We start from the raw sequence: 27,734 nt of genomic DNA, 5'->3' as shown, positions 1-27,734 counted from the left end.
TTTTTTCAATAACTGTTGACTTTAGGTATAGGACATGATGCATGAAACATACATAGAATTCCACGCGAAATTCAAAGATGAAATAAAAAAGGTGCTTTCATTTGAAAAAATTAAGTTGATGGTCGTAATTTATTTTTGAGCAACCCTGTATATAGAAAGTTCACGTATAAAAATGCGCAACTAGAAATAAAAATCGACGGGTCCGAGCGTTTTTTTTCGAACACACCCTTGAATTTTAAATGAATGTAGACATAACTTTTGGGATGCACTGTATATGCATAATACAATCCATACCTTCCAATCTAAGCTGTCTACCGCCGCCTCTGTTTAAACGTAGAATTAAGAGTTTCTTTATAGAATCAATGGGAGTCAATCAAGTACGAGTTGAAATAGTCGTGTTTTTGCTGAGCTTACCCTTGATGATATTTATACTTTTTTGCCAGTAGAATCTTAATAGTAATATCCCATCTTAGATATTTTAAAACCTCTTCTTCCGGGCAGATATTTTGCTAACTTTTTTGAGTATTTCTAACTTCGTTATAAAGTTCGTCAGCTTCTACAGAAGTAATTACATCTACAATGTCCTTTACCTAGAATGCTTCTTGGATACGTTAATTATGATCCCTCGATGTCGATATGAGTCGACTTCGAAGGTTTGCGTTTCAGGTTATCGAGTTTTATCACATGTGATTTGCTTTTAAACTTCCTATTAGTTTTTGGCAATCATAATCAATCCTGCCAAAAATAGATTCGGTTCCCCTAAGGTTAGCTTCTTAATTTCCTGAAATTGTTGTTCACATTCTCAGGGTGTCCGGAATTGAAACGGTGAGTCAACATCAAAACTAATCATTGTCAGTTATCGGATCAGATCGGACCAGATATTAGTTTTCCCAGCAAAAGTGGCTTTAAAACTTGTGAACGATATTTTGCAAGGAAATATGAGACATATAATGCTGACTGAATATTGGGCGAATCTCTGGGATTTTGCTATCTGGTGTACTAACGGACCACTTGGTATCTTACGTTTCCTCTCTACGAAAGAGAAAGGGTCCTTCCGAAGTTCTTAGTAGAATCCATCAGAAGGTATATCTTGTATTTGCCTTACTTACATAATAAAAATTAATACAAACCTAACTGACATTTAGAAACACGGTTACAGTGTTGTTGATGCGATTAACAATAGGTATATATGTGTGAACTAAGCTTTGCACGCCTGTAGTTTATAAAGAAACATGATTATGATTCGTATAGACTATACCAAATAACTATTCTTCAAAAATGTCCTCGAAACTAACCATTTTTTAGATATTAATCGGTCTCAAACCATATGGGCCACCCGGTATGCTAACCTTGTAGTAATCATATTAAGTAGTCACGCTACTAGAAACATTGAAAAGCAAACACGTAATTTATTTATTACTATTCGAAAGAAAATGCTAATAATTTCTTTAATGAATTTTCTTTCCATTTCAGGCTGCTTACGGCAAAACACAACCTGTCGTGTCCGGTGCGCGCGCGTATACACCAGGTTCTGGCTACGGCAGTACCACACCGGTTGGTACTGGACAAGATAAAAAGAGAGCGGGCAATACTAGTCTCCAAGAATTGGATAGTCTTTTAGAAGACCTGAGTAATAGTCGATACGCCAATATGCCAGGTAATTATTCATTTACCAGATTGTTTTGTTTGTAAATTAAATATTTTATATAGTCAAACTGCTGTAAATAGAAAAACATTATAAATATTTATAGAAAAAATAACATGATAATTTTTTGTATTCTTAGCATTCACACCCAGCATTTATTTTAAAAATTATTATTTTTTAATTGTTTACGCAGAAAAAAAGAATCTTAAATCAATTTAAATTGATTTGCTTTGTGTGTGGCTCTTTTCTTGGGAAAATTTTTTATTCTGTCAGTTTCAGGTAGTTTTGATTCCAAGTTCGATTATTTTCACGGTACCTGTGGTTATTTTTATGTTTTCCAGGTTGTGTAACTCAATTTTGAAAATGTTTGCAATTTCGAGGCATTTGACGTCAGTATTAATTATTTTTTCGAGATTGAACTCACTTCTGAATATTTTTTGTTTGTCATTTTCTACTATTTTACTAGTCGGTTGAAATTATTTTTTTATTTCTTCCAGGCAGTTGAACTAATTTTTTATTAGTCTTTTGGTTGGTAATAATATTAATTATGTATTTGTAAGGCAGTTAAAACTATTTTTGTTCCGGTATATAGGTGATCTAATAGCTTTCAATCAGTTCAACTTATTTATAAGATTTTTTAGTGATTTTTTTCCGTTTTCATAGTTGATTACAGTATTGTTTTTTCCAATCATTTGAAATAATTTTTTATATCCTGCAAGCAGTTGGTCCCTGGAAAAATATTTTTTTTTTACTAAATCTACGAGTTTTCACAAAAAGAAAATTTAATTTAAATATACAAGTGTTTCTTTAATATACGAAGACTAAAAACAAGTAGGAAAAAATTGTTGCCGCGCATCGGAGGCACGGTACAAGGAATAAACTAAAAAAAGTGCATTAGATGAAGAATACAAAATATAGGGTGGCCCATCAAAAAGCAAGGTTTGGGACCCTTTGTTAAAAAATTTAAAAAAATGCTCGGATCCGTCGATTTTTGATTTCAGCAGGACAATTTTTTTAAATACTTTCAACCCCTTAACATCAACTTCTTGGCCAGGGGTTGCAACCACCCTCAAAATCTTAAATAGGAGTGGAAGTCTAGTGATAGCTTATTTTGAAGGACTTTTTATTCTAGTTATAACTGCCAAGTTTGAAATTGCTAACTTGAGTTTTCGCAGAACTTGTCAAAGATTTTGAAACAATACCGTTGTTTAATACTTTTAGCGCTAGTTTTTAGAAGTTCTTGATTTACAAAACAAAAACGCTCGCACCCGTCGATTTTTAATTTTAGAAAAACGATGTTTTGTTGAAATTTTTAACCAGTTGTGAGTCAACCCCTTAGCAGGGGCGAAATTGTGATATGATACATGTTTTGATACATGTTTGTGTTGTGATACATGTTTTGAAAGGGCATTCAATTTGTTTTTTAAATTTGAGCTACGCATGGCCAAGTAATGGAATTCTAATCATTTTACTGAATATTTTAGGTGTGTGAGAAAAAAATTGTTTTTAAAGTATCAAAAATGAGTCCACAATCCGACTTTATTTTTAGTAAACAAGGTGATGTGAATTAGTTATTTCTTTGCTTTTCTTTCGATTTAATAAAAATGAAAGAGTGGAAATTATTGAATTATACTTTATAAACAATCAATGTGCAAGACTAACGGTAACTTTGTTTAATGAGAGACATGCAGATAAACACGTACATCATGGTTACATCCTAGAGTTAGTGGCTAAATTTCGGGAAACTGGTATTGGAACTGGTGATATTGAAAATTCAGTGAGAAATAAGGCAGTAGAAGTCGGTGTTCTCAATGAAGTTAGTATGAACCCTACATTAAGTTCAAGAAGACTTTCTCATGTAATGGGAGTCTCTCGGACCACTGTACAGAGAATTCTAAAACATAATAAATGGCACCTATATAAAATGCTTCTTCTTCAAATATTCCCAACTATCTTTTAAATGTTTGCTTCTCAGACGAATGTTGATTTTTTCTCAATGGCACTGTCAATCGTCATAATTGGCGGTACTGGTCCGACACCAATCCAAGGATCTACCACGAGGCTCATACTCAACACCCTTAAAAATTAAACGTTGGTATTTTTGGTGACCACACAATTGCATCATTTTTCTTACCAGGAAATTTAAATGGAGATACGTACTTAGACCTTTTGGAGAATGCCGTTAACCCAGCATTGATTGAAATTGAGGGGTTCCATTCCAAAACTTGCCATCTCCATATTGGGTAAAATTTCACAATTGGCAAAAAACGTTTTAGAAGATTTTCAAATACAAATTTATACAAATTTAATATGTATGGATTTACTATAATCATTTGTGTGCTAATTTTAGCATTCATTTAAATCCTGTTTATTTAATTTCCATAAAATTTATTAAAACAATATGGACAAGACAAGTTTTGGCATGACTGCATGGATAAGACAAGTTTTGGCACGAAAAAGTACAGCAATTGACTGATTTTATTTTTTTCATTAAAAAAAGATAACAATATTTAAAAAATCGTAATTTCTTAAATTCTTAGCGAAATATCTTCTTCCACACCTCCTTCGCAAAATTCAATATTTTCAGTTTCTTCGTCCATTCTCCCAATGTTTTTCTCCTGTTTCTCGAAGAAATTTTTATAAAATTCTAAATCATTTCTCCCCATCCAATCTTCCCCATAATGAGCAACTAGTAACTTTTTGACTTCTTGAACTTTTTTTTCATTAACCGCCACTCCTTTATCAATGTTACCGACTTCTATTTGATTCAATCGTTTTCCACGTTTAAAAATTGTCTTGGATTCTCCAACATCACTGTTGTAGTGTTCTATGATTATATTCGATGTTTCCAAATACACGGTCCGTTGGTAGGAATGAATGACCTCTAATGGGAAAAACCAGCTCGATTTCACCAATATGGCGGTGCGATATTCCCCAAGAAGTAAATGCACATTGCAACCATTGTGGAGTTTCTGTTTTGCCCTCCGCAGCCATCTGCGCACAATCTTATTTTGCTGTAACCCGACAAATTTATGAGATCTGATAGGCAATGGAACTCGTGTTCCATCCAGGTGTATAAGAACACGCTATTATTTTGTAATTTAGTTTTTGAGGAATCTTTAACAATGGTAAAGTTATAAGTGTAGAGCTGGCGGCTATAATAGGCGATCTGACTTTTGGGTTTACCATGTTTTTTTGACAGTCAAAAGATAAGACGAGCATGTTTTCCTTTGTTTCCCTCAACTTGGAAAAAAAGGCTTTGCCTTTTAAGATATCAACTCTTTTTTCAATTTGAAGCTGACTACATTTTGTCATGACACTTTGTCATTACACTTTGTCATTATCCTTTTCTTGTTTAATTTGTTCTGTTAAAGAACGGCAACGAGAGCAAATGTCGGATGCTGGTGATCCAAAACCAATATTATATTCAAGGCAGAATATATTCCTAAAAAAAGTTTTTTTGACTTTTAATTTATTTTCAGGCACTTGGTTATTATACATATTTAACAATTTGTTTATAGTTAAATCAGAAGCCAAATACTGTCTGTTGCTTTGTTCTCTACAATAATGTACATCAGAACATTGTAGTTTCTCAATAAATATTTTAATAGCCTTTTTTTTTTGGGCATACATAGGTTTTTGTTTTGAGCCACCACGATTTTCTTTAGGTGGTAAGCCAGTTTGTAGAAAAACTCGTCCAATTCTTTGAATGCGATCCTTAGAAACTTGCAGAACACCTTTAACTGTATTTTGACATACCTGTATTTTAAAATTCTTTGTTTCTCGTATTTTAATAAAATACTTGATCGCCACCGACTTCCTAGATGAATCAGGTTTTCTCGCTCTTAATCTAGATGGGATCTCAACAGACATATATTTTAAAATAAAATTGTTTTGTTCAATCTTTGGTTTTAAAGAATAAAATAGGGCATGAAACTCTTTAATATCTTGCATTGTAAGAGTTGAACAGCGGTAGGTTTTACCCGATAAATGGTGACATTTTGGAAAAACTGGTAGTTGCAACGGAGCACGCCTACCAAAAAAAAATATCTAAATAATATTATTTAAACGTTATAAACGAAAACAATGTATATAATTTTGCAACACTTTTTTTCCATTTTGTCGGATCACTGGGACGTCGCCTGCCTTTTCCTTGTGCCACGGGTAAACAAAATGAATCATTATTACTATCCATTCTTGTTTTAATTATTAAAATTTTTGTTAAACAGCTGTTTAAAAACGTAGACCAAACGCTTAGGATTTACTCATTAAAATGAGGCAAAAATAATAAATCACGCGGACTACCAGCATGAAAACAAAATTCTGCGCTCTGATTGGTCGCTTGGATAAGACGACTTTTGGAATGATACAGGCGATGGATAAGACAAGTTTTGAAATGATACTAAATTTTTCCTATGCTTTTACCGTAGGTAAGGGCGAGTTTTGGCATGGTTAAGTTTGTCTAATGTATAGAGGGACATTAACATATGCTATAGACACCATGACCTTATTTTTCGCAAAAAATGGATAAGGCGAGTTTTGGAATGGAACCCTTCAATTATGGAAAACGACCAACGCTACCATAAAGAAAACGCTATATTCCAGCTCCTCCCCACTATGCATTACCAGTACGGCAGTTTCTGGATGAAACGTTTCCTGGTAGATGGATTGGGAAAAGGGGTGTTATCGAATGGCTCGGGAGATCACCCGATTTATCTCCTATTGATTTCTTTTTGTGGGGACATCTGACATCGAAAATGTATGCTACCCAACCTGAATCGTACGGAACCGCATCATTCATGAATGCCAACAAATAACACCGGATATTCTTCACAATGCACAGTGCTTCGAGTGTATGGGAATACAGGACAAAAATCGCTACTCTTTTTGTACTTAACCGATTTAAACCAAACTAAAACTATTATGAAGCTTATACAGTGAGCTACATAATATGACATATTTTACATATAATTAATTTCGCACTCACGTACTTAGAAATATAGAAAATAATTATTTTATTTATACAACACCAAACTTCTTCAATTAAGTAACCTCCAAAACGTTGGCCTGAGATAAAAAAAAATGCAAAATAGGTTTCATTTTCACTAAAATGATTTATTATCATCAGATAACAAAAAAAATTAACTCCAAAAATGTAAAAATAACAAAAAAAATATAACGAAGAGCCAATAAAACATAATTGTTTATAAAAAGACAAATTTTATGAGTATGAAAAAAAAGTATCTATTAAATAAGCAAGAGTTGTAAAGTAATTAACAAATATATAGTTCTAAAACAGGACAAGAACACGACAAAATAGACAACTCATTATTAAATTCAATCACTTTCCGACAGATCAGAATCATCCGTGTCTAAATTCAGGTTATTGATATTTGTAGGTAACATATCAGAATACCGTTGCAAAGAAAAAGTATCATCCTCCAGGTAATCTTTAATATCATTTATGTTATATAGCCGCGATTTGGAAGTTGTAGCCTTTCAAATCAAGGAAGATATGAATGGATCTTAAGTAAGTAATAATATATTCATGATGTCCTTGTTTGAGCTTTCTCTTGAATGGTTTCTTGAATGAGTTAGACGCACATTTCTAACCTCTTTGTGCCGTGCTTCAAGAGCATCCTCGACTGGCAACTTAAAATTTTTAATAATTTCGCCTCCATGCACTAGGAGCTTATGCACACTTGATGGCATGTTGATACCAAGGGTGTAGGTCGATGTAGAGTTTTCTAGTATCCTTCAAAAGTTGTTCAAATTTCGTTATTTTAATTGCTATAGCCTGATTTGACTTTTTTAGTTATGGGTAATATTTATTGGTCATTCCAGAGCAATTAACATAATATATAGAAAATATTTTGTTGGATCTCTAATACTCGTTCGATAATATGTTGTGTTTTGACGACTTTAGTTTAAATATGAACAACCCATTCAGTAGGTTAAATGCTGCACTTATTAATGTGACAGAGAGTTTTAATTTTTCTCAGTTTTAATAATTAACGAACCTACCTGATTTTTTATAATAATAAAATTACTTTACTTTATAATAAAGAAAACACTTTCGTTTACTGCTCTTTACATTTTGATAAATTAGATAAACTGCTCACATACAAGTTCAGCCGTTATAGCTTATTAACTGGAGTAATCTATATAATATACAAAATGTTAATGAAAAGTTAAATTCTTTACCTCAAATATTCTTCAGCTCTTTGATCGGCCAATAAGACAGAAATGTAAAGCGAAAGATTTGGACAAACCAAAAATCGTGATTATTGGACATATTACAATAACAACTACAAAATTACACAATTTATTTAGTTATAGTTTTTAATAAAAGTATATATTTACCCTTTATATACATTTATTTATAGATATAGTTCGGATTATTTTCCTGGATTTGTCGTGTGGCCTATGGGTTAAACGAGCGCCTGTGAATCTTAAGGTTGTTAGATCGTTTCCCACTTGTGATATTTGACTTTTTTCTTTTTTATACACATTTGTTTTTTATATATTGCGACAAAATTCAGGAATGTGTTCTTTGGACAAAAATTCGCAAAAAAGTTCCTATAAACATAGGTCCTAAACCTTTTAGATTTTGAGCTACAGGGTGGTAAAGTTTTAAGAAAAAAATTATTTTTTTTCGATAACTTAAATACCCCTGTAGATATTTGTCCAAAGATTGGTATGCAGGATCTGTGTATCCAGAGCCATTTACCAACATACTTTTAACATTTTTATATTCTCCAGTGGCGAGTGTGCGGGTTTTCCGCTGAATACTTTTATAAAGAAAAATGGTACGCCACTTATTTTGCTTGTATTCAAAATATTTTTAAATTCCCCGTTTTATTTGCAACATTTTTGATCCCTTGGACTTTGTCCGTTAAATGCACGGTTTTCGCACAAAAAATTAAAAACCATAGACATGTTGCTCAGATTTGATTAGACTTTCTTTATTCCAGTGATTATTCGTTTTTTTAGTTTATTGCAATTTTAATAATAAATAATAAAATTGTTATTAATTAATTTAGTACAAAAGCCAGCCCAATTTAATAAAATTGTAATTGAGGATTTAAAACTTTTGCTTCTACAATCTTTAATTTAAAATACAAGTTTTTAAGTGATAAAAAAATATTTCATTTTTTATTATTTATTTAAGTAATATTATATTTTTTACAAAAGTTGTTCAAAGTGTGTTCCTCCAACATCAATACAAGCATCTAATCGACGTCGCCTTGATTGGCGGACACGTTCAAAAGTTCCTGGTGTCTGCCGAATTATGTCACAAGAGTCAAGACGTTATAATGCGATTACGTAATTCCTCCACATTATCAGTTGGATTTCTAGTATAAACCAGTGATTTAAGGTGGCCCCACAAAGAAAAATCCAGCTGATTTAAGTCGGAAGACCGTGGGGCCAAGAGTCGGGGAAGTATTCATCCCCGACCTATCCAACGATTTGGATACGTGATATCCAAATACTGCCCAGCCACTAAACTAAAATGGGCTGAAGCAGCGTCATGTAAAAAAAACATTTGCTGTCTCAGCTGAATGGGGACATCTTCTAGCATCGCTGGTAATTCATTTTCAAGAAATTCTTGATACACTTGTCGAGTCAACCTTGCTGGTAAAAAAAATGGACCGATGAGAAAGTTTTCAATAATGCCGACCCATACATTAAGTGAAAACTGGTGCTGATGACGGTTTTCTGCCACAGCATGTGGGTTCTCATAATGCCATATGTGGTTATTGTGGAAGTTCATATATGCGTCCCTGGAGAAAATAGCCTCATTGGTGAAAAGTATTTTTCTTATAAACGGTGCATTTTGCCTTATGCGTTCTTGCATTCAACGACACAAAGCCATTCTTTTCGGAAAATCGCCAGCCAAAGGAGCCTGCACCCGCTGAATATGATACGGGTATAAAAGCTTTCTTTTAAGAATATTCCAAACTATAAAGTTACTAATGTGTACCGTCTGAGAAATTTTCCTAGTGCTTGTGGTGGGATCTTCCTCGAATTCATTGAGCACCTGTTCTTCAATTTGAGGAGTAACTGTTCGGGGATGTCAGTTTTCAGCGGTGAGTTTTTCAAAGCTGCCGGTTTCACTTAGACCTTGGTGTAAACGCGTAAACACGGAGTGATGAGGAATAACACGATTCAGGTAACGTTCAGCATAAATACGAAGGCTTCTCGTGCGTTTCCGTTAGCCAGTCCATAAATGAAGTGCATATCGCACATTTCATTATTTGTGTAATTGTTAGCCATTTTTTTAACAAATTAATCTTGTCAACAGGCGGACAGTGACTATGATTTAAAATATCACAAAATCTTACAAATATCACCTTTATCATGGGCAGAGGAAGAATGTGGTAAAAAGATTAAACTCTTAAACAAGAATGTGATTAACGTTGCGGCGGCGTTGTCCGTAGTTGCGTTTAAAAAAATTATGTTCACAGGCTACTTTGCGATTTTGGAAGCGTGAAATATTAACACGTTACTTATATGTCACTTTTTTTAACATGTTAAATAAAATGACATATTATGAACTACAATGAAATTTTAAATAAAATAAAAAAAAAAACTTACTTTTTATAACGATCATAGAAAAAATAGCTGTCAGTTAGTGATCAGTCAAAGTAGAAAAATGTTTTTTAATTTTTTGTGCGAAAACCGTGCATCTAACGGACAAAGTCCAAGGGATCAAAAATGTTGCAAATAAAACGGGGAATTAAAATTTTTTTTTTAATACAAGAAAAACCAGTGGCGTACCATTTTTCTTTATAAAAGTATTCAGCGGAAAACCCGCATACACGCCACTGGAGAACATAAAAATGTTCAAAGTATGTTGGTCAATGGCTCTGCATACACTGACCCTGCATACCAATCTTTGGACAAATATCTACAGGGGTATTTAAGTTATCGAAAAAAAATAATTTTTTTCTTAAAACTTTACCACCCTGTAGCTCAAAATCTAAAAGGTTTAGGACCTATGTTTATAGGAACTTTTTTGCGAATTTTTGTCCAAAGAACACGTTCCTGAATTTTGTCACAATATATAAAAAACACCCTGTATAGGTATTTATTTTTATTTACTGTGAATATTGTTAACCTAACCTAGCTTTTGATTTGTGGTAGTTCTAATGTGATCTGTGTAGATGTAGGTCTAGATAAAAAGCTTTATCATATTCTATAAGCGTTCTTTTAGCGTAAAATTTTTAATTTATTTTTAGGCGTGATGATGCTCCGATAGGAGCGAAACACGTCTAGCGTTTTAGAAATTTTCTATATTTAATGAGACCGTGAGTTTTTACCTTTGTTTCGTTTTAAGGCTTGTACTCTCTTTGCCGTAACTCCTTTGCCTTAAAATTGAAATGTTAAACTTATAGGACTTAGTATTTTTGTACACCTATTTCTTATAGTAAATTAAATATTAAATAGCAAGAGTTAGGTTTAGATATTACAATTATAATAATGTAATATCAATTTTATTTTGTAGTTCTGAACTTGTGTTACATCTCATTAGTATTTAATTTACCAGCCTACAAGAGCTTTTAGGTTTTTGCTTAGAAGCTGATATTTTGAAGGAAGCTAAAATTCTGAAGCTTTCCTTTTAATCCATGTACCGTTTTTCTATATCAGTTATGTTATGATTTTATTATTATAATATATTTTTTTATATATTTTATTATTATTATTATATGAGGAATGATCTTACTATATTACATGCTTTAAGGATAATAGACATTAATATGTTTGTATGGATGTTTTAATTGGGACCAAGTTGTTCAACAGGGGTATTAAAGATATGTGGGTTGATGCCGGTCGTTAAAATAATGAGTGGTATAATAATTACTTTTTTGTTTTCAAAGTATCTGAAGTTGCGATTTTTTCATTATATTTTATTTGAATGTTGGAGTCATTAGGTATTGATATCTATGAAATAGGTAATTTGTCCTTTTTTATTTTGGAAAACGACGTCTGGTTTATTCCATGGTGCATCTGTGCGAATTTCTACGTTCCAGTATTTTTTGTATTCGTTGGTATCCATAATCGCGGTTGGGGAATACTTGTAGTATAGCGTTTGTTCTTTGATGAGCTTATATAGCTTTGCAAGTACTTGATGATTACATTTTTCCTGCCATGTTGTCTTTGGGTGTATTCTGTACCTGCTTAAAAAGTAAAGATGTTGCATCTACTGGTAACGTACATGTTCCTCGGATTTATTAAGTATTTCCTCTATATTTTGTGTTGGAATCGAAGAATTTTCGAAGTTACTGGATCAATTTTTATGCCTCTTCCTCCTTTTCTATTTATTGTAACTCTTTCCTTGACATGGTGCTTTAACAAACATGTTATAAACACAACAGTATCAACTTTTTCTTTTACAGAAAACGGTTTCAATGGCTCTGGAGGACCGTCTCCGGGCTACAGTGACGTATACAGAAACTCCGGAGGATCGGGATCCGGCAGCAGAAGCCCCGCGGCAACTTACTCTAGACCATCTAGTGCCCAAAACAGTCTTAACAGACCGGGAAGTTCCCAAAGTGTGCATAACAGACCTTCCGTGGATGATTTGCTGGATGAACTTAACCCTGGGTAAGACCTGTTAATTCTTATGGCGTTTTAAACTATTCTAAAATAGACTGATGTGTAGACTGATCATAGATAAATTTGCGAAAACAATCTGGTCACTAGCCAATTTTTTGAAGCGATAATACATTAAACAGAGCTTGCAGTTTGAAAGGTGCAAAACTTTTATCTGTTTTACCAAAAATAACTGGACGCTATTTATAATGTTACTTACAAGCGAATATTTACACCATTAACATTTTGCCAAATCTTGGCGTAATCTCCATTTGTTTTTAGCCAAGGCAACAGGTGTTCAAAATAACATCAATTTTTTGGAAATTTACACATTATTTATTTCGGTGTTTTAAAATTATTTTGTCCAAATATAAAGTTTCCAATAATATTTAATGCTTTTATTTTTATATAAACGGTAATATTTTAGGAACTTAGAACATTGAAAGACTAGAATTAGTAAACAACTTTGTTTGAGTTCAAAAAAGGAAATTTTGTTAATTTATATTAAATATTAATTTAACTCATTGGTGTTAGATTCTGGATTAAAAATAAAAGGTAGAAATAGGTATATCTTATTTTAAGCCCAAAAATAACATGTTCCCCGCAAAAAAAATAGAATTCTTATTCCTAAAACCGCTTTTAAAAAATTTGGAATGGCAACACCGCAAGCAAAAGCTGATGTCACCTTGCGAAATGTCATCGGGTCAAACGGCTTTGTGTTTACATTAGGCATTTGTGAGGTTCTGTGTTTTTTTTTTAGTTTTTGATTGAAAAAGGATGCATTTTAATATGTTTGTGAACTGTTACGATGGTAAAAACTTGTGCCGCACCATGGAAAAAAGGCGATTCAAGCCGATCTTTTCACAAGTAAATACCGATACTGTCATAACATCATATTAGGCGAGAAATGTCATCATAAACGTAGAATAATAAATAAAAACATATTAAGAAATCCATAATAATTATAAAATATTTAATTTCAATAAAAATGCCTTTTATTAGATAGGTACCTTTACTTCAATGAAGTACTTACGTTAAAAAACGCATAAAGAGTTCATAAACGGTAATATTGTTTATAAATGAAAGCATCATCTATTATTAATAAATATTTATCATGTAAATATTTTTTGACGACGTCACTGGTAAAGATTTCTTGTTTGGTGGAATTAACAATGCGATCAAGCGGCGTTGCGATGTTGTTTTCTTTTTCTCAAATATACGTAATCTCATTCATTTTATTTTGAATACTGACTTCTTTATAGAGTATCTTATCATATGTTATTAAAGGAAATGCTTCATATTTTATTAAAGAGGGACAGTAGTATTGTTTTGTGCCTGCCAAAATAAGTGACAAATTTTTATGATATTTTAATAGTTATATATGTAAGAAGTGTGTAATGAACTTTTTTTATGAATGGGAAACTTGTTAATTCCCATGAATAAAAAAAGGGAATTTACACACGTGTGTCATACCATCAAAAAAATCAAAGATATCAAGTTTGTGTGTTGTTCTAGTGGCGCAGTCAAATTTTTAAACATTTTTAAGGGTTTAGTTGGATAAATGTAAAATCAAATGTAAAAATACAGTAAAACAACTATATAGTAGACAAAAAACGTAAATACCCAAAGAACTACAAAGTGGTGTTGTTTACAAAATTCCATACTCTGACTGTCAAAGTGTATATACACTACCGCTCAAAAGTATTTGCCCACATATGACTGTTTTAAAGTTATAACTAGAAATAATAAACCGATCAGTTATTCTTATGAAACGGTTTATTTATAACAAAATAAATATAAACAATACATTTTTCAATTAATTAAATTTAAGAAAATCAAATTTTGGATTCATCTACATGTCCGCCTCGATTTTTAATAACAGCTTCACAGAGTTTCGGTAGTCTTCTAATTAATTTGTCCAAAGTTTCCTGAGGTATCTTGTGCCACTTTTCTATCCAGTTCATCACTCAGTAATTCGATAGGATTGAGGTCCGGTGATTGTGGGGGCCATACCATAACTCTCAGAAGATGTTGCTTTTGTAATTGACCTAAATATTGCTTGCACAATTTCGACGTGTGCTTGGGGTCATTGTCATGTTGAAAGATGAAGTTTTCCCCAATTATTCGAGTACCAGAAGGAAGTACATTGTCACTTAAAATTGTTTTGTAACCCTCTATTCGAAGAATTCCCTCTATTCTAATTAGATCGCCCACTGCAGATCCTCCGAAACAACCCCACACCATCTTCGAACCACCACCGTGTTTAACTGAGGCCACCGTACAGTTCTCAGCGACCCTTTCATTGGCATAACGGCGAACAAAAACTCGCCTCTTCGTTCCAAAAACGTCGAATTTCGACTCGTCACTCCAGAGAACTTTCTTCCAGTCATCAATAGTCCACTATTTGTGTGATTGGACCCACTCAAGTCTTTTCTTCTTATTAACATCCTTCAGTAGCGGTTTTGATACAGCTAAACGTCCTTTAAGACCAGCATTATAAAGTCTCCGTTTTACTGTCGAAACACTGACCGCTTTTTTACGCTCTTTGTTGATTTTTGCTGTGATTTCAGGGGCGGTAAGGCGTCTATTGCGTTTGCTTGTAATTATAATATTTAATTCCTCCTTTGAACTTGTTGCCTTTGGCCTTCCCGATCGAGGTTTGTTGCTAATAGTCCCTTCTCTGGTGAATTTCCTAACATTATAATCGACAGTCCGCCTTGGAATTCCCAAATCCGTCGAAATTTGACGGTTAGTCTTTCCAGCCTTATGAAGTCCAATGATAATACCTTTGGTTCTACCGATAACTCTTTTGTTTTAGCTATTTTAAACATGTTGAAAAACCAGCAAAGAAACGGTGACAATCGTCAATAAGCAAGCGAAATTATTTACCAATGTTACACAAAATCAATTCTTGAAGACTAAACACCTTTAAATGTTTCAAATTTCATCATAAACGATCTGTAAACAGATTAATTTTTTAGAAGAAGTGCATATTTTCACTACATTGTTATTTGCAAGACTATTTTTAAATACTCAGTGTTTTTTAACGAACCATAGTTGACAGGTATGCTGTTTAAGCATATATGCAATTTTGTGTGTCTTTTGTGTGATGTTGAACAAACAACAATTTGATGTCATTAACCCACATTGTGCAAAGACTTTTAACAATGTTTATAAGTATTTATAGTAATGAAAATTCAGAAAATAGCGCGTTTTTCTACGCTTGGATATTTTGTACGGATTACTATTGACCTCTGAATAATAATATAATAAAAATAATATTATAGATCTTAAAAGAATACTGTCTTGAAGCGACACTATCTTGAACTGTGTGGGGTAATGTAATTTTCATGTCTATTTTCACGCATCTCACGTTATTTTTTGCGAATCTGTATCGCCATATAAAATTCACCATTTTGTTTTTTAAAATTCGAATATCAAATCCAACTATTAAGCCCGAAAACCCTCTGCGTTTCAGTTTTTGCGCATTTCACGTCATCTGTACGGATTCATCAATATCAATATCAAGGATATTGAGTTCATGCTTATCCTGACATCAAATTCGAATGTCTCGCGTATAACAGCAATGTTCATATATCATCACCGTTATTTTGGTTTTTGTAATTTTCAGGTTAAACTCTAATTCTCAGACCTCGAAAACATAAGTATACAAATTTTCAAATACATAGTTTCATTTAGATTTTCATTTTTGGCTAGCTCTTTGTCTGTATCAGACCACTCTGGCAACACCCAATTTCTCGTCATGTTTTAATTATAAATTAAAATATCACTGCTGATCTGCATAATATTATGACGGCTGAATAAACTACACGAGTTATAGCTGCGCGTGTTTTATGAGAATGTTTCATAAATCGTTTAAATAAAAAACTTCATGTTATATACAAAATCCGTATAAACTCTGCTTGTCTATAACTTGGTTGAAGTTAATTTTATCAAATTTACACGGGATATCAAATTGACACTTTTTGACGGTCCTTTATAATTAGTAAGCGATTGTTTTAATGGTTTTTAAATTACTGTCACTTGAAAACAATTTCTTGTTGTTCTTGTTGTTGTTCTTTGCTCTGTTTTTCACAATAGTGTGATTTAAAAAACCTTAAACCTAGCTTTTAAATATTAACTAAATCTAATTGCTATAAGGTAATAACAATAAAAATACACAAAAACAAAAAGAAAAATGCATCTATTTTATAGAAATATTAAATACATGTCTACAATATTCTAGATAGTCTGTGAAAGGTTGGGAAATCTCGAAATTGGAGATAATACAGACCAAAATATGTGTATTGACCCAAACATATCTTACTACAGAAGTTGATAGCTTATAAGATACAGGATATCAAAATTACAATTTGCTTTTCTATTTTTTCTAATTGTTTAAGAAGCGTTTCAGATTTTGGCATAAAACTCCGTATAGAAAGTTAGAAAGGTTTTCTAGTATGTGAAACAAGGCTCTGTTTTTGTTTAAGGCGCCACTTAAAGCACTATTTCGGCAAATAATTTATCATAACTTTTTTGTGCTACTCTGTATACAACAACTGACTGGAAAATCTTATTTTCTTGAATTTTTGCAACAAACAAGGTCCACTTGTTAGAAGTGTCTAAAGTTAATAGTTTTCGAGATAATTGTTGTACCATGATGATAAAACATATATATGTTACAGACCGTTTATAAAAAATAGACCATATATAAAAGGACTAGTCCGTATATAAAAGAACTGAAGATATTAGTCCATATGGGTAAAAAGCTAGCCTTTTAACGAACGGTCTAGTCTGTTTGTAAAAGGTCTAGTCTATTTATATACGACCCAGCTGCACCTACGACATACATATGTATATTTCTAAGATATTTAAACACATTTTTATTTATTTATTATAGAAATAAGTTATATATAAAAATGCGTACGTAAAGAATACAAATCAGGACATTTAATTTTTTGTATTTGTTTGTACAACTTAAGCTATAATGGCATTTAGAATTACATAATACATTACCTTTTAACTACAAGCACATTTCTTTGATTGACATTTACCCTTACAATTACATTTTTTAAAACCTTGACCATGTCTCGTCGATTAAGCAGTAGCCACTGATCTAAGAGGGATTTCCCTGTCTTTGGAAACTTCTTCAATTTTCAAAATGTTAGCAGGGCACGTACTAAATTCTGAACGGCTATAGTATTTTAAAATCACTCCTTCTTTTGTTCCCAAGCGGTAAAACCCATGACAGAGACAACATACATTTGATTTGGTTCATAGGAAAGGTTCTCAGAATGTTATCCCAGATGCATTGTATCGAGTACGTAACTCTGAAGAAATAGAGGATGATCATAACTCTTTAAGTAATGAAATGGTGATTGGAGCATCTCCTCTGCCTCGATCGACGTCTGGAACGGGAATTCTTACAGTTGATCCGATTTTCGATTTTGGATGGGTGCTATCCGATATTACTTTCATTCGTTTTGCCTATAGCTCTAAACCATAATGAGCAGCTTTTGTTGCCATTGGTATATTTCTGTTTCTAGTGCAAAAACTGCAAATATTTTCCGAACATGGGTTTCCAACATCGAAACCTTTTTCATTCACGGGATTAAAACAAGTAATGCATACCGGATATGAAATTTCTTGACCATTATCATGATTTTTCGCTAATACTCCTTCCAGCTGCTCTTCTATGACCTCTTCTGTTTCTGTAACAATTTCTATCTCCGATTGATGCGATTGCTCGATTTGTGCATTGTCAGCAATATCAGCATGAATAGAATTTATCACATTTTGGCTTTATATGGAATTTGGCTTTACACGAAAATGGCTTTATATGGAGATCTTTTTATCCCATAATGTAAAGAAGTATTCTTCATAAATTGTATAAATCTTAAACCTTGACTCCAATGCTCTGTTTTGTTTTCCAGCATCCATGTCGTTAGCATGTTCTCTACATCTTGATTGGCGCACGTTCGACGCTGCCTACGCTCTTCCTGTGGCGTGGTTTGCCATGCACAAGCTTTAGTTCGGGCCACATTATCTTTAATTCTTCAATAACCCTGTTGCAAAATTCACGACGAGGTCGATTGAGGTACTATCAGTTTATCTAAGCTCTGTATAGATAATTTATCATAATGGTTTAGAAGCTAATGCATTGTTGGCGTCTTTTTCTCAGCAACTTTAGCACTTTTCACTTCTTCAGTAAGAGCAGAGTACTTTTCTATCGTTAAGCCACGGTTGTTTTCAGCGACGTTTTTTCGTCGCTCATGCAATTGTTCATAAAACCTAAATAAACAAAAGACAATTTTGTGACAATTATTGTCAAAAACAACACGCGGAATATCTCTCTAGTAGGTAAAACTTGGATGAGGTTATGTTACTAATTATTGTTATTACATTAATAAAATACTTACACTTACTTTTACTTTCTTTTTGAGATAATCAACTTGCTTTGGATAATATCTGAGTAGTATTGCTATGGCTTCTAACAATAATGCATGAGAATGGCAGCAAAACTAATAAAAGAAGAAATCCATGGGATTTAAATCTGGTGATCTAGCCGGCCGCGATACAGGTCCTATCCACTGGTCTGGATAAACTCTCTTTAGATGCTCTCTAACTAATAAACTAAAATGAGGTGGAGCGCCGTCATGCGTAAACGACATATTCATGCCTATTTGTAATGGAAGATCTTCCAGCAGAATGGGCAATTGTTCTTCAAAAAAATGTAAATACATTAGTCTAGGTGGTAACTCAACGGACCTATTAAATATTATTAAATATAATTTTTTTGAATTTTAAGTAACGTTTTTTATAAATTCTTCTGTGTTTTTGCATTTTATCGCTTTAGTACTTTTTTGAAGAACAGTCAATTAATTACCTGTGCAGTGTAGTGGATCAATCTTTAAAATCCGGCAACAATCCACTCCTGTAATCCACGCACAAACATTTTCATGTGGAAAATTGGTACTTTAACCTTACCGCTACTTACTTTACCGTTTCATATTTTAGTTGATTTTTCTATTTTTTGCAAGTGGAGTTTTAGTGTGTATGAATTATTACGAAAATATTAAATTTCAAAAAGGCAAGTGTATGGTACCTTTGACAATAATAAATTCAGTCATAAAGGTACATTCAAAAGCGGTGACTATCAACACAGACTTTATTTCACAGAATTGTTTTAGTGCGAAAAACAGAAAAAGATTTTCGAGACTGTTTAAATTACGACCTTTCAGAATATCCACCTTCTCTTTACGACGACGATGAAATGAGAAATGGACAAAAACACTTATTCTACACAGAATTCGAACATGTAACGATTGATATAAATGCTGATTATATAGTAGCGGAAGTAATTGACGATGGATTTCTTTTACATCGAGTTCAGTGGCCACATAAAACTTCAGTTGAGGAAACAACATTCTTATTCTTATTAAAATAATTATTATTAATGGAAATTATTTTTATTAGGTAGGAATATCTCACGAAACAGTAAGAAAAGCACTAAAGTTACATCAATTTCACTTGTATAAATTGCAAATTCTTCAAGAGTTTTAACGATTTTGATAAAAGAGTTAAGTGAAGTAATGACTAATTTTATCAACCAAAACCAAAATATTTTACAGAATATTTGCTTTCATTCAATATATTGCTTTTCATTTTTATTATATGGAAATGTCAACAAACAAAATTGTCGCTACTGGAGTAATGAAAATCGCGAATATTTAGAAAAGATTACACGCAGTATTAAGAGAAGATAAATGTTTGGAAATTGTTGGAAATTCTATTATAGGAGCATGATTTATTGAGGAAAATTTAACCGGTGAACTCTACCTTAGTCTGCTGGAAGATACAATAGACCTCTTAATAACATCTAGCTTAGAAAATCAAACTGATGCAGGGAGTAATATGATTTTGCAAGAAAAATTAATACACTCAACAAGATGGAGCTCCATCACACTGTTTTCCTCAGGTGAGAGAGTGGTTAAATTATAGATTTCCTGGCAGATGAATTTGTCGACGGGAGCGATTGAATGGCCACCACGATCACCCGATCTATCATCTTTAGATTTTTTTTCACAAAATCAATTGTTTTTAAAACACAACCTAGTAATTTGGAAGATTTAAAAAGAAGAATTACAGCCGCGTGTAGAGTAATCCAGGCAGAAGTTTTTTTAAATGTTAGAAAAGAGTTTGAGAGCAGACTTTATTACTGTTGGGAAAAGAATGGACAATATTTTGAATATTTTATAAATTAAGTTACGTTTTATTACTTTTTATGTTCTATTTCATTACGATAGTTATTACTTAAAAAAATAAGTATCTTTACGGTTTTAATTTGTTTCTTATAAAGTGTTAACAAAAAGATAAAACATTTTTATTTATATAACATCATAAACTTTATCTTTAAAAAGGTAAATAAAAGACCTTTAAAATGAGGTATGACTCGATTTTTTTCCCCCTTGATTCCCCCCTTTTTCATTTAAGATTTTAAAAGTTATATCCGCTCCCGCCAGAGGGCTGCTGCAATTTTATTGTAAACTAACTTTAAAAATAAATTTGACGTGTCTTTGGAAATTTTTAAATTTTATACAGGGAGAGGGTGGTATATTTTTAAATTGACATCCTGTATATCCTCGAAAAAGTGTATTAAGATGCAAACCAATCGTAAATGAAGCGAAATATGTGTATAAATATGTTATAGTTCACATATTTTATATTCAATATGACTTACAGTTTCGACAGTAAGTTTCGACGATTTTTATTGTTATCCACAAGACATAATTCTATTGGGTCACTTGATGCTAACTTTTTTTTATATCCGTGTATGTTTATTCTATAGTGACAGGTTGACAATCGGTTGTTTATTTTTTGCAATTTCAATAAACCAATTCTCTTTTAAGATATTGACCAAATATCTTGCCTATAATTGGTAAGGTGTAAGAGACCTTCGCATATCTTATTAGCATAAGATATGCGGTGCAACCCACGATTTTACGTATAATAAATTAATACCTTAATTCATTGCCGTTCTTTGCAGTATCGGCGTGTTATTTTTCGTAGTAACGTGGAAAATCGTTTTCGGGTTATCTGTATTGGGTTTAAACTGAAAAATGGTGATTTTAACTGAATATGTTGTTGACTATTTTAGGTATGTACATAAATTTTATAAAATCATAATCTTTCGGGCAGGAAAATCAATTCTATCTATAAGATAAGTCATCAATTTTAAGCTGGCTTTTTTTTTTCTAAACTTAGACTACTTTAGACTTTTTTACGATTATTTTTGTTATTTTTTTTGCTACGATTAGAAATTGCATTATTATTGCTTCTGTGAAAGTTGTATGATTTTTTTTTAATCATATATATTTATTATACTTTTTCAGTTTTTGACATGAATAAAATATTTATATTTATAATTGTGTTAACTTTTTAAACTTTTTGTTGTTACAAATTGTATTCGATTTTTAAATTCTATTTGAAATTCTTCATTCTACAAAGTGTATTTATTGGGAAAAAAAAGGAAAAGTTGCAATCAAAATTTAAAAAAACTATTTCGACCTATACATGATGAAAAATGGCTTAAAACGCTCGAAATTAGGTTAGCTATCATCCCCATAAAGAGTTGCACCGTTTAAAATTTCCGTTAAAAAAAAATCCGTTTTAAATTATAAACGTAGATTTGTGATCGTAAAATTGTAGATTTGGCAAACCCTAACGGGCAACATTTTGAACACTTATTGAAATAAAAACTGATATTTTCATGTTTTCGTTTTCTATCTGAACAAATTAAGATAAACAAAGATTTTTCTAATTTTCTCGAAAACGAATCGACCGATTAAAAAAAATCAAACGTCAAAATAAAAGACTTCGAAAGACCTTTTAAACAAGCTATTACTCGATACCCCTTGCCATTTACAATTTTTAGGGGATGACTCTGGGGGGCAATGGGTGCAAGGGGGTGAAGTAATTTTAGGTTAGAAAGTTGTCCCATTTGACAAACCTTTTGACGTATTTCGGCGTTTTTTTTTTAACAGTGGTTTTCGATAAATCCTTGGTGGGAAGTTTTCATATGAACACCCTGTATATTTTTCTTACTGTCATTTATCTGTTAATTTTAAAATAAATGTCAGATTTAATTTACTTAAATCATATTAAAAAATATAGAATTTTAATTGAAGTTTGTAGCGAAGGTACGAATTTTGTGTTCTTCAATATAACGAATCAGTTCTTCGATATTATTCAATAACTAAATAAGTTCTCAACTTAATCAAAAATCTAATTTCCAATATTTCGTAATTATAACCAACAGTCAACCAAATTTCTGGGAATCTGAAAACCAACTTTCTAGATGATCTATGAATTTTTAATATACCGGGTGTCCAGGAACTCTGCCGCTGAACTTTACAGGATGATTCTCCAACAAAGAAAAAAAATATATAATTATATGTTTTAAACGTCTTTACTTTCGGATCTACAAAAAAACGTTTTTTTTTTTAATTTTTTTTTAAATTTGTAGATGTGATTTATGCATCAGGGGATATTTTTTGACCTAGAAGAAAAAAATGTATTTTTACCAATGGCGTCCGTAAGAGGTTTATCGTAAATATTTTTCAATAAAAAACAGTACACCACTGCATTTTTCTAAAATAAATTAAATTTTTTAAATCTTTGTTTAGTTTTGAGCAGGTTTTTTTTTAATTTGAGGCACTGTTTTTGCGTAAATTAATAAAAAACATTTTTGGAAGGGTCAAATTTACTCAAAAATTATTAAAATTATTTTTTTTGAGTTTATTATTTTAAAATGAAGTAACTTTATCTTCTTGCAAAACAAAGGTAAAAGTCAAAGGTCTCATTAAATGTATATATAATTTTTAAAAGCTACATGTATTTCGCTCCTATTGGGGAGCATCATCAGGCCTAAAAGTTAATTAAAAATTGTGCAAAAAAGAACGAACTTTTTACCTAGACATACACCTACACAGATCACATTACAACTAACAACAAATCTAAAGCTAGGTTAAATCAACAATATTCACCGTAGATAAAAATAAATATATAAAAAATAAAAAAGTAATAACAAATATCAAAAAAAAAAACAAAATCTCCTCACTGTCAAAAAGTTGTATTTAAATACTCATCTAAAAAATTAAATGCTTTTGCAAGTAAAGGTTTCTTTATATTTTTCCTATAACGTTTTTCACAATTTATTAGCCTTATATAAAGGGGTAGATGGTTAAAAAGCCTTCTGCCCTCGTACACAATAGAGGACCTAATCTGCTCACTTTTTGAGATAGGCAGAGGTAAAGAGAAGGTTGTTGGGAGATTGTAACCCGAGGAGGGAGGGGCCAAGCTGATATTTTTTGTATCAATTGTCAGACCCAAAAATTTGCATGTTTCAGAAGGACTTATTGTTTCATTTTGCAAAGTGACAGTACCGAAGTTACATTTAAAAGTTAAAATATTAGTTTTAGAAATATTAAAAGTTAATCTATTAGATTCACACCATGACTTTACAAGAATTAAATCTTCATCAACAATAATGTTTAACCTCTTGGGGTCAGTGTCATGCTAAAGTATTATTGTATCATCCGCAAAGATAGCAAATTTGCCCCTAATTGGACTTGGGGCACACCCGCATCCATGTCCCGACGGGATGACATATCACTGTCAAAGAATACCCATTGTGTTGTTCCAGATAGGTAAGAACGAAACCAGTCGAGAGCAACTCCTCTGAATCCATAGGTTTCTAGCTTCTGCCGCAGTATTCCGTGACTTACACAATCAAACGCCTTAGATAAGTCACAGAACACCGCCGCCGCACTCTCCCCAGCGTTCAACCCCATGTACAGACTTTCCAAAAAAATGAAAATAGCATCAAATGTACCCAGTTTCGTCCGGAATCCAAATTGCTGATGGATAAGATAATAATTTTTCCAAACCCGTAATAAACTTTTTTTCAAATTTCTTGCTTAATAGAGCGCGTTGTGTGTCAATTGCAATCGAATCCGGGGTAATCAAATCAAAGTACAAACCAATAACAAAAGGCGTCCCCCAAGGATCAATTCTATCTCCACTTTTATTTTCTATTTATGTAGCAGACATGCATAGCTGTCTTTTTTATAGCACACTACATCAATATGCAGACGATTCACAACTTTATATGTCAATTAACCGTAAAGATCTGACAGAATGTAATCTTAAAATAAATCAAGATTCAACGAGAATATTTAATTATGCCAATGATCATAATCATAACATCAATGCTACGAAATCCCAGGCAATTCTTATAAGCCAAAGTAGACAAGCAAGGAATTGCCTGAAAAATAACAAAATTTGAAACAGACATCAACAATAAATTAAAAGCAGCTTACTATCGCCTAAAAAATGTCTATCCTCAAAAATTAAATACTTCCTTTGTGATACTCTAATTTTATCATTATTTGATTATGAAGATGTGGTATACTCCAACTCTATAACAAGTTTATATAAAAAAAAATTCAGAAATTACAAAACACATACATGACATTCTCTTTTAACATCCCCAATAGAGATCATATAACTACACATCTAAATAATAACAAAATTTTAACCATGGAGAATAGAAGAAAGCTTCATATGTACTGCTTTGTCTATAGAATAATCAAGACTGGGAAACCGGAGTATCTGCATGACTGTTTAATGCCACTACCACACACTGCTCATGAAACTAGAAACATTAATTTATATAGAGTTCCTCTTCACCGGACGACAAACTTTTAAAAATCATTTACATACAGGGCGTGTAAGATTTGGAATGACCTTCCAAATACAATTAAAAATTTTACATTAAGTGGTTTTAAAAAGCATGTGAAATTAATGCTCCAGCAGACTCAACTATAGGTTCGCAACTAACTAATATGTACATACATTTTTGTTTTACTCTTGTCTTTGGTTTTTCTTGTTTTTTTCTTTTTAACAATAGAGGTGCACGCATTCGCTTTTTGACCTAAAATACATACAAGTAAACATTATCAAAAATTGTCTGGACCGTCCATCATCCGTCTCCCGGCATTCGTCGTTTCCTCCGTCTCCCTCTAGCCTCAGGCTTATAATTAATTATTATGTAAAAATTATATTATAAATAAAAAAGTATTAAATAAAATATTAATTACTTATATTGATTCTGAGCACACACTCATGCAAATCTGTTGTTATTCTTTCTGTAATAATTTATTTAGATGATTTTTTTGTGGTTTTTTTTATTAGTTTCCCTATTAATTAACTTTAAGTTTAAGCCGTTTCAAAAATTCCATGATTCTAGTTTTTACCAATCCCTCTACAAGCTTGCCAAGTGTGGGAAGTAGAGCTATGGGTCTGAAATTTGATGGATCATCATAGTTTCCACCCTTAAATAATGGTATAATCAATGCATCTTTAAGTAAATGTGGAAAGGACCCACTTGAAAGTGAAACATTGACTTGACAGTGAAAGAACAAACTATGAAAATAATCCTCACTATATCAATTATGTATATAAAATTGTAACAATAAAAATTAAATGAAAAAGACTCAAATTCAAACACAGAAGTTGTCGTAAATGAGGTGAGGTTCAAAAGTGATAATTTCCATCTATTCTCTATCTATTTCTATCTTCATTCTGATTTCTAACAGGTCCAGTTTTTTGCCTTTTGAGCATTCGTGTAAAATATCTGCTCCCTGTGTTAAAGAAAAATCATGTGAGAAGGCGAATAAATGATTCGCAAACGCCAGTCAAAGTCAATATCCCTGTACTTGTCCACCAATGCTGTGTGTTTCTTAGTTCTGTTGGAAATTTTACGCCCCGATTGCCCTATGTAAATGGCATTACAGTTATTACATTTTAAATAATATACCCCTGATTTTGAAAAGAAATCAGCCTTATCTATTATCCTAACTAATTGTTTGTCTTTTTAAATTGTTTGTTGTTTTGAAAGCAATTGTGAGATTTGAAGACTTCAAAATTCTTTTCTTCCTCAATTGTGAACGAGATATTTGTGTGAAAAAAGGTTATAGAAATGAGGAAATTCGCTAATTCTAGATCATTGCCATTCCACTTCACAAAAATATCGTCCACGTTTCTCTTATATACAGTAAGAAAAGCACCAAACCTACCATTGACAATCCTTTTCTCCAAATCATTCATAAAAATCTCACTCAGAATAACAGAAACTCCAATAACTTGGTATCAAGCAAAGTACTAGCTTCAGAAGTGTTAAAAGATCATCAACAATAAGTCTTTTAAGCGTTGACTTAAGCAAAGGATCTCTGGCCAAATCAAGGTAATGATCAAGTGGAATACTTGAGGATACATTTTAACATCCAGAGAAATTAATTTTCAACCCTCTGGTATGCAGATATTTTTTAAAAAATTTGTTAATTCTACTGAATTTTTTGTAGAATAAGTGCTTCTAAAACCAGTTAGTGGTAGTTAACCAGGCTGACAACAAGGTGAGTTCAAAAACGACGCTACTGATCTAATAGGACTATTGGATTTGTGTTGTTTGAGAGGAGTGCTAGAATTTATAGAATATAATTTTTTTTTAGTATGAAAGAAGTCTAAAATTAGATTACACTTATCAAGGATTTGTTTAACCTTAGAGAAAAAAGAACCAGTAGGGTCTTTGTTTATATAAGTCATCAGAACCCAAAAGACCTAATATCTTATCTATGTAATCATCCCTCTTGAGTACCAGGCAATTACCCTTGTCAGCTTTTGGAAGGATTAAATCGTGATTTCTTATATTATTTTTAGAGGTAGGTGCTTATTATTAAAATTGGATTTATTTGAATTTAAGTTCAAAATCATGTTAGAATTTCAAATTCAGTCCTCCTTAGAAAAGTTATATTTTAAATTCATTAGTTTTTACTTTTATTTTGTTTTTTGTGTGGTCTCTTGGAGAAAGAATGGATGATATGTTTCTACTTCTCTTCTTGGAAAATCAATGCGATTTTTCAGCATTTTTTACGATAACGGGGGAAAAAAGCGAACCGAAGGTGATGTTTAAGTGTAAATTCCTAATAAATTAAACATTTCTGGGCACTAAATTCTAAAGTTTAAATAATTTAATTTTTTATAAATTTTACACTAAATAGAAAATTGGTATTTTATTTAAAAAAAATACAATAACAACAGCAACAATAACAAAATAAAATGAAACAAAATATTTACATGACTTCCATCTGATACAGTAATAATCTCGCTCTTTGTGATAAGGAAGATCGAATTCTTTGAAAAATCTCCAGTTTATTTCGAAATTTATTGCAAACCTGCTCAATTCTTTCCCAAGGCTATTCTCGAATTTTTATAGGAACGGCATAAACTTCCGATTTTAAATACCTCCAAATGCAAAAGTTACAGGGATTTAAATCGGGGGATCTAGAAGGCCAAGCAATCGGATCACCTCTTCCTATCCATTTATTTTGGTACGTCTGGTTTAAATGCTGCTCGAACTTTTACACTAAGTGTG

At 32.1% G+C, this 27,734-nt stretch overlaps 1 protein-coding gene across 3 annotated transcripts in view; it reads left to right on the top strand.

Moving 5' to 3' along the window:
• LOC126746549 (leupaxin) overlaps window positions 1-27,734 on the top strand; it is a 186,626-nt gene that overhangs the window by 109,832 nt on the left and 49,060 nt on the right. For all 3 annotated transcript variants that reach the window (XM_050454858.1, XM_050454857.1, XM_050454859.1), the window contains exons 3-4: window positions 1,474-1,657; window positions 12,046-12,253. In XM_050454858.1, the coding sequence (XP_050310815.1) occupies window positions 1,474-1,657; window positions 12,046-12,253 (392 nt within the window). The remainder of the gene's footprint in view (window positions 1-1,473; window positions 1,658-12,045; window positions 12,254-27,734) is intronic.

The sequence above is a fragment of the Anthonomus grandis genome, chromosome 17, assembly GCF_022605725.1.
Source record: "Anthonomus grandis grandis chromosome 17, icAntGran1.3, whole genome shotgun sequence".
In the NCBI taxonomy this organism is placed as follows: Eukaryota; Metazoa; Arthropoda; class Insecta; order Coleoptera; family Curculionidae; genus Anthonomus; species Anthonomus grandis.
Note: the sequence above shows the minus strand (reverse complement) of the source record. Positions and strands in the feature narration are given on the sequence as shown.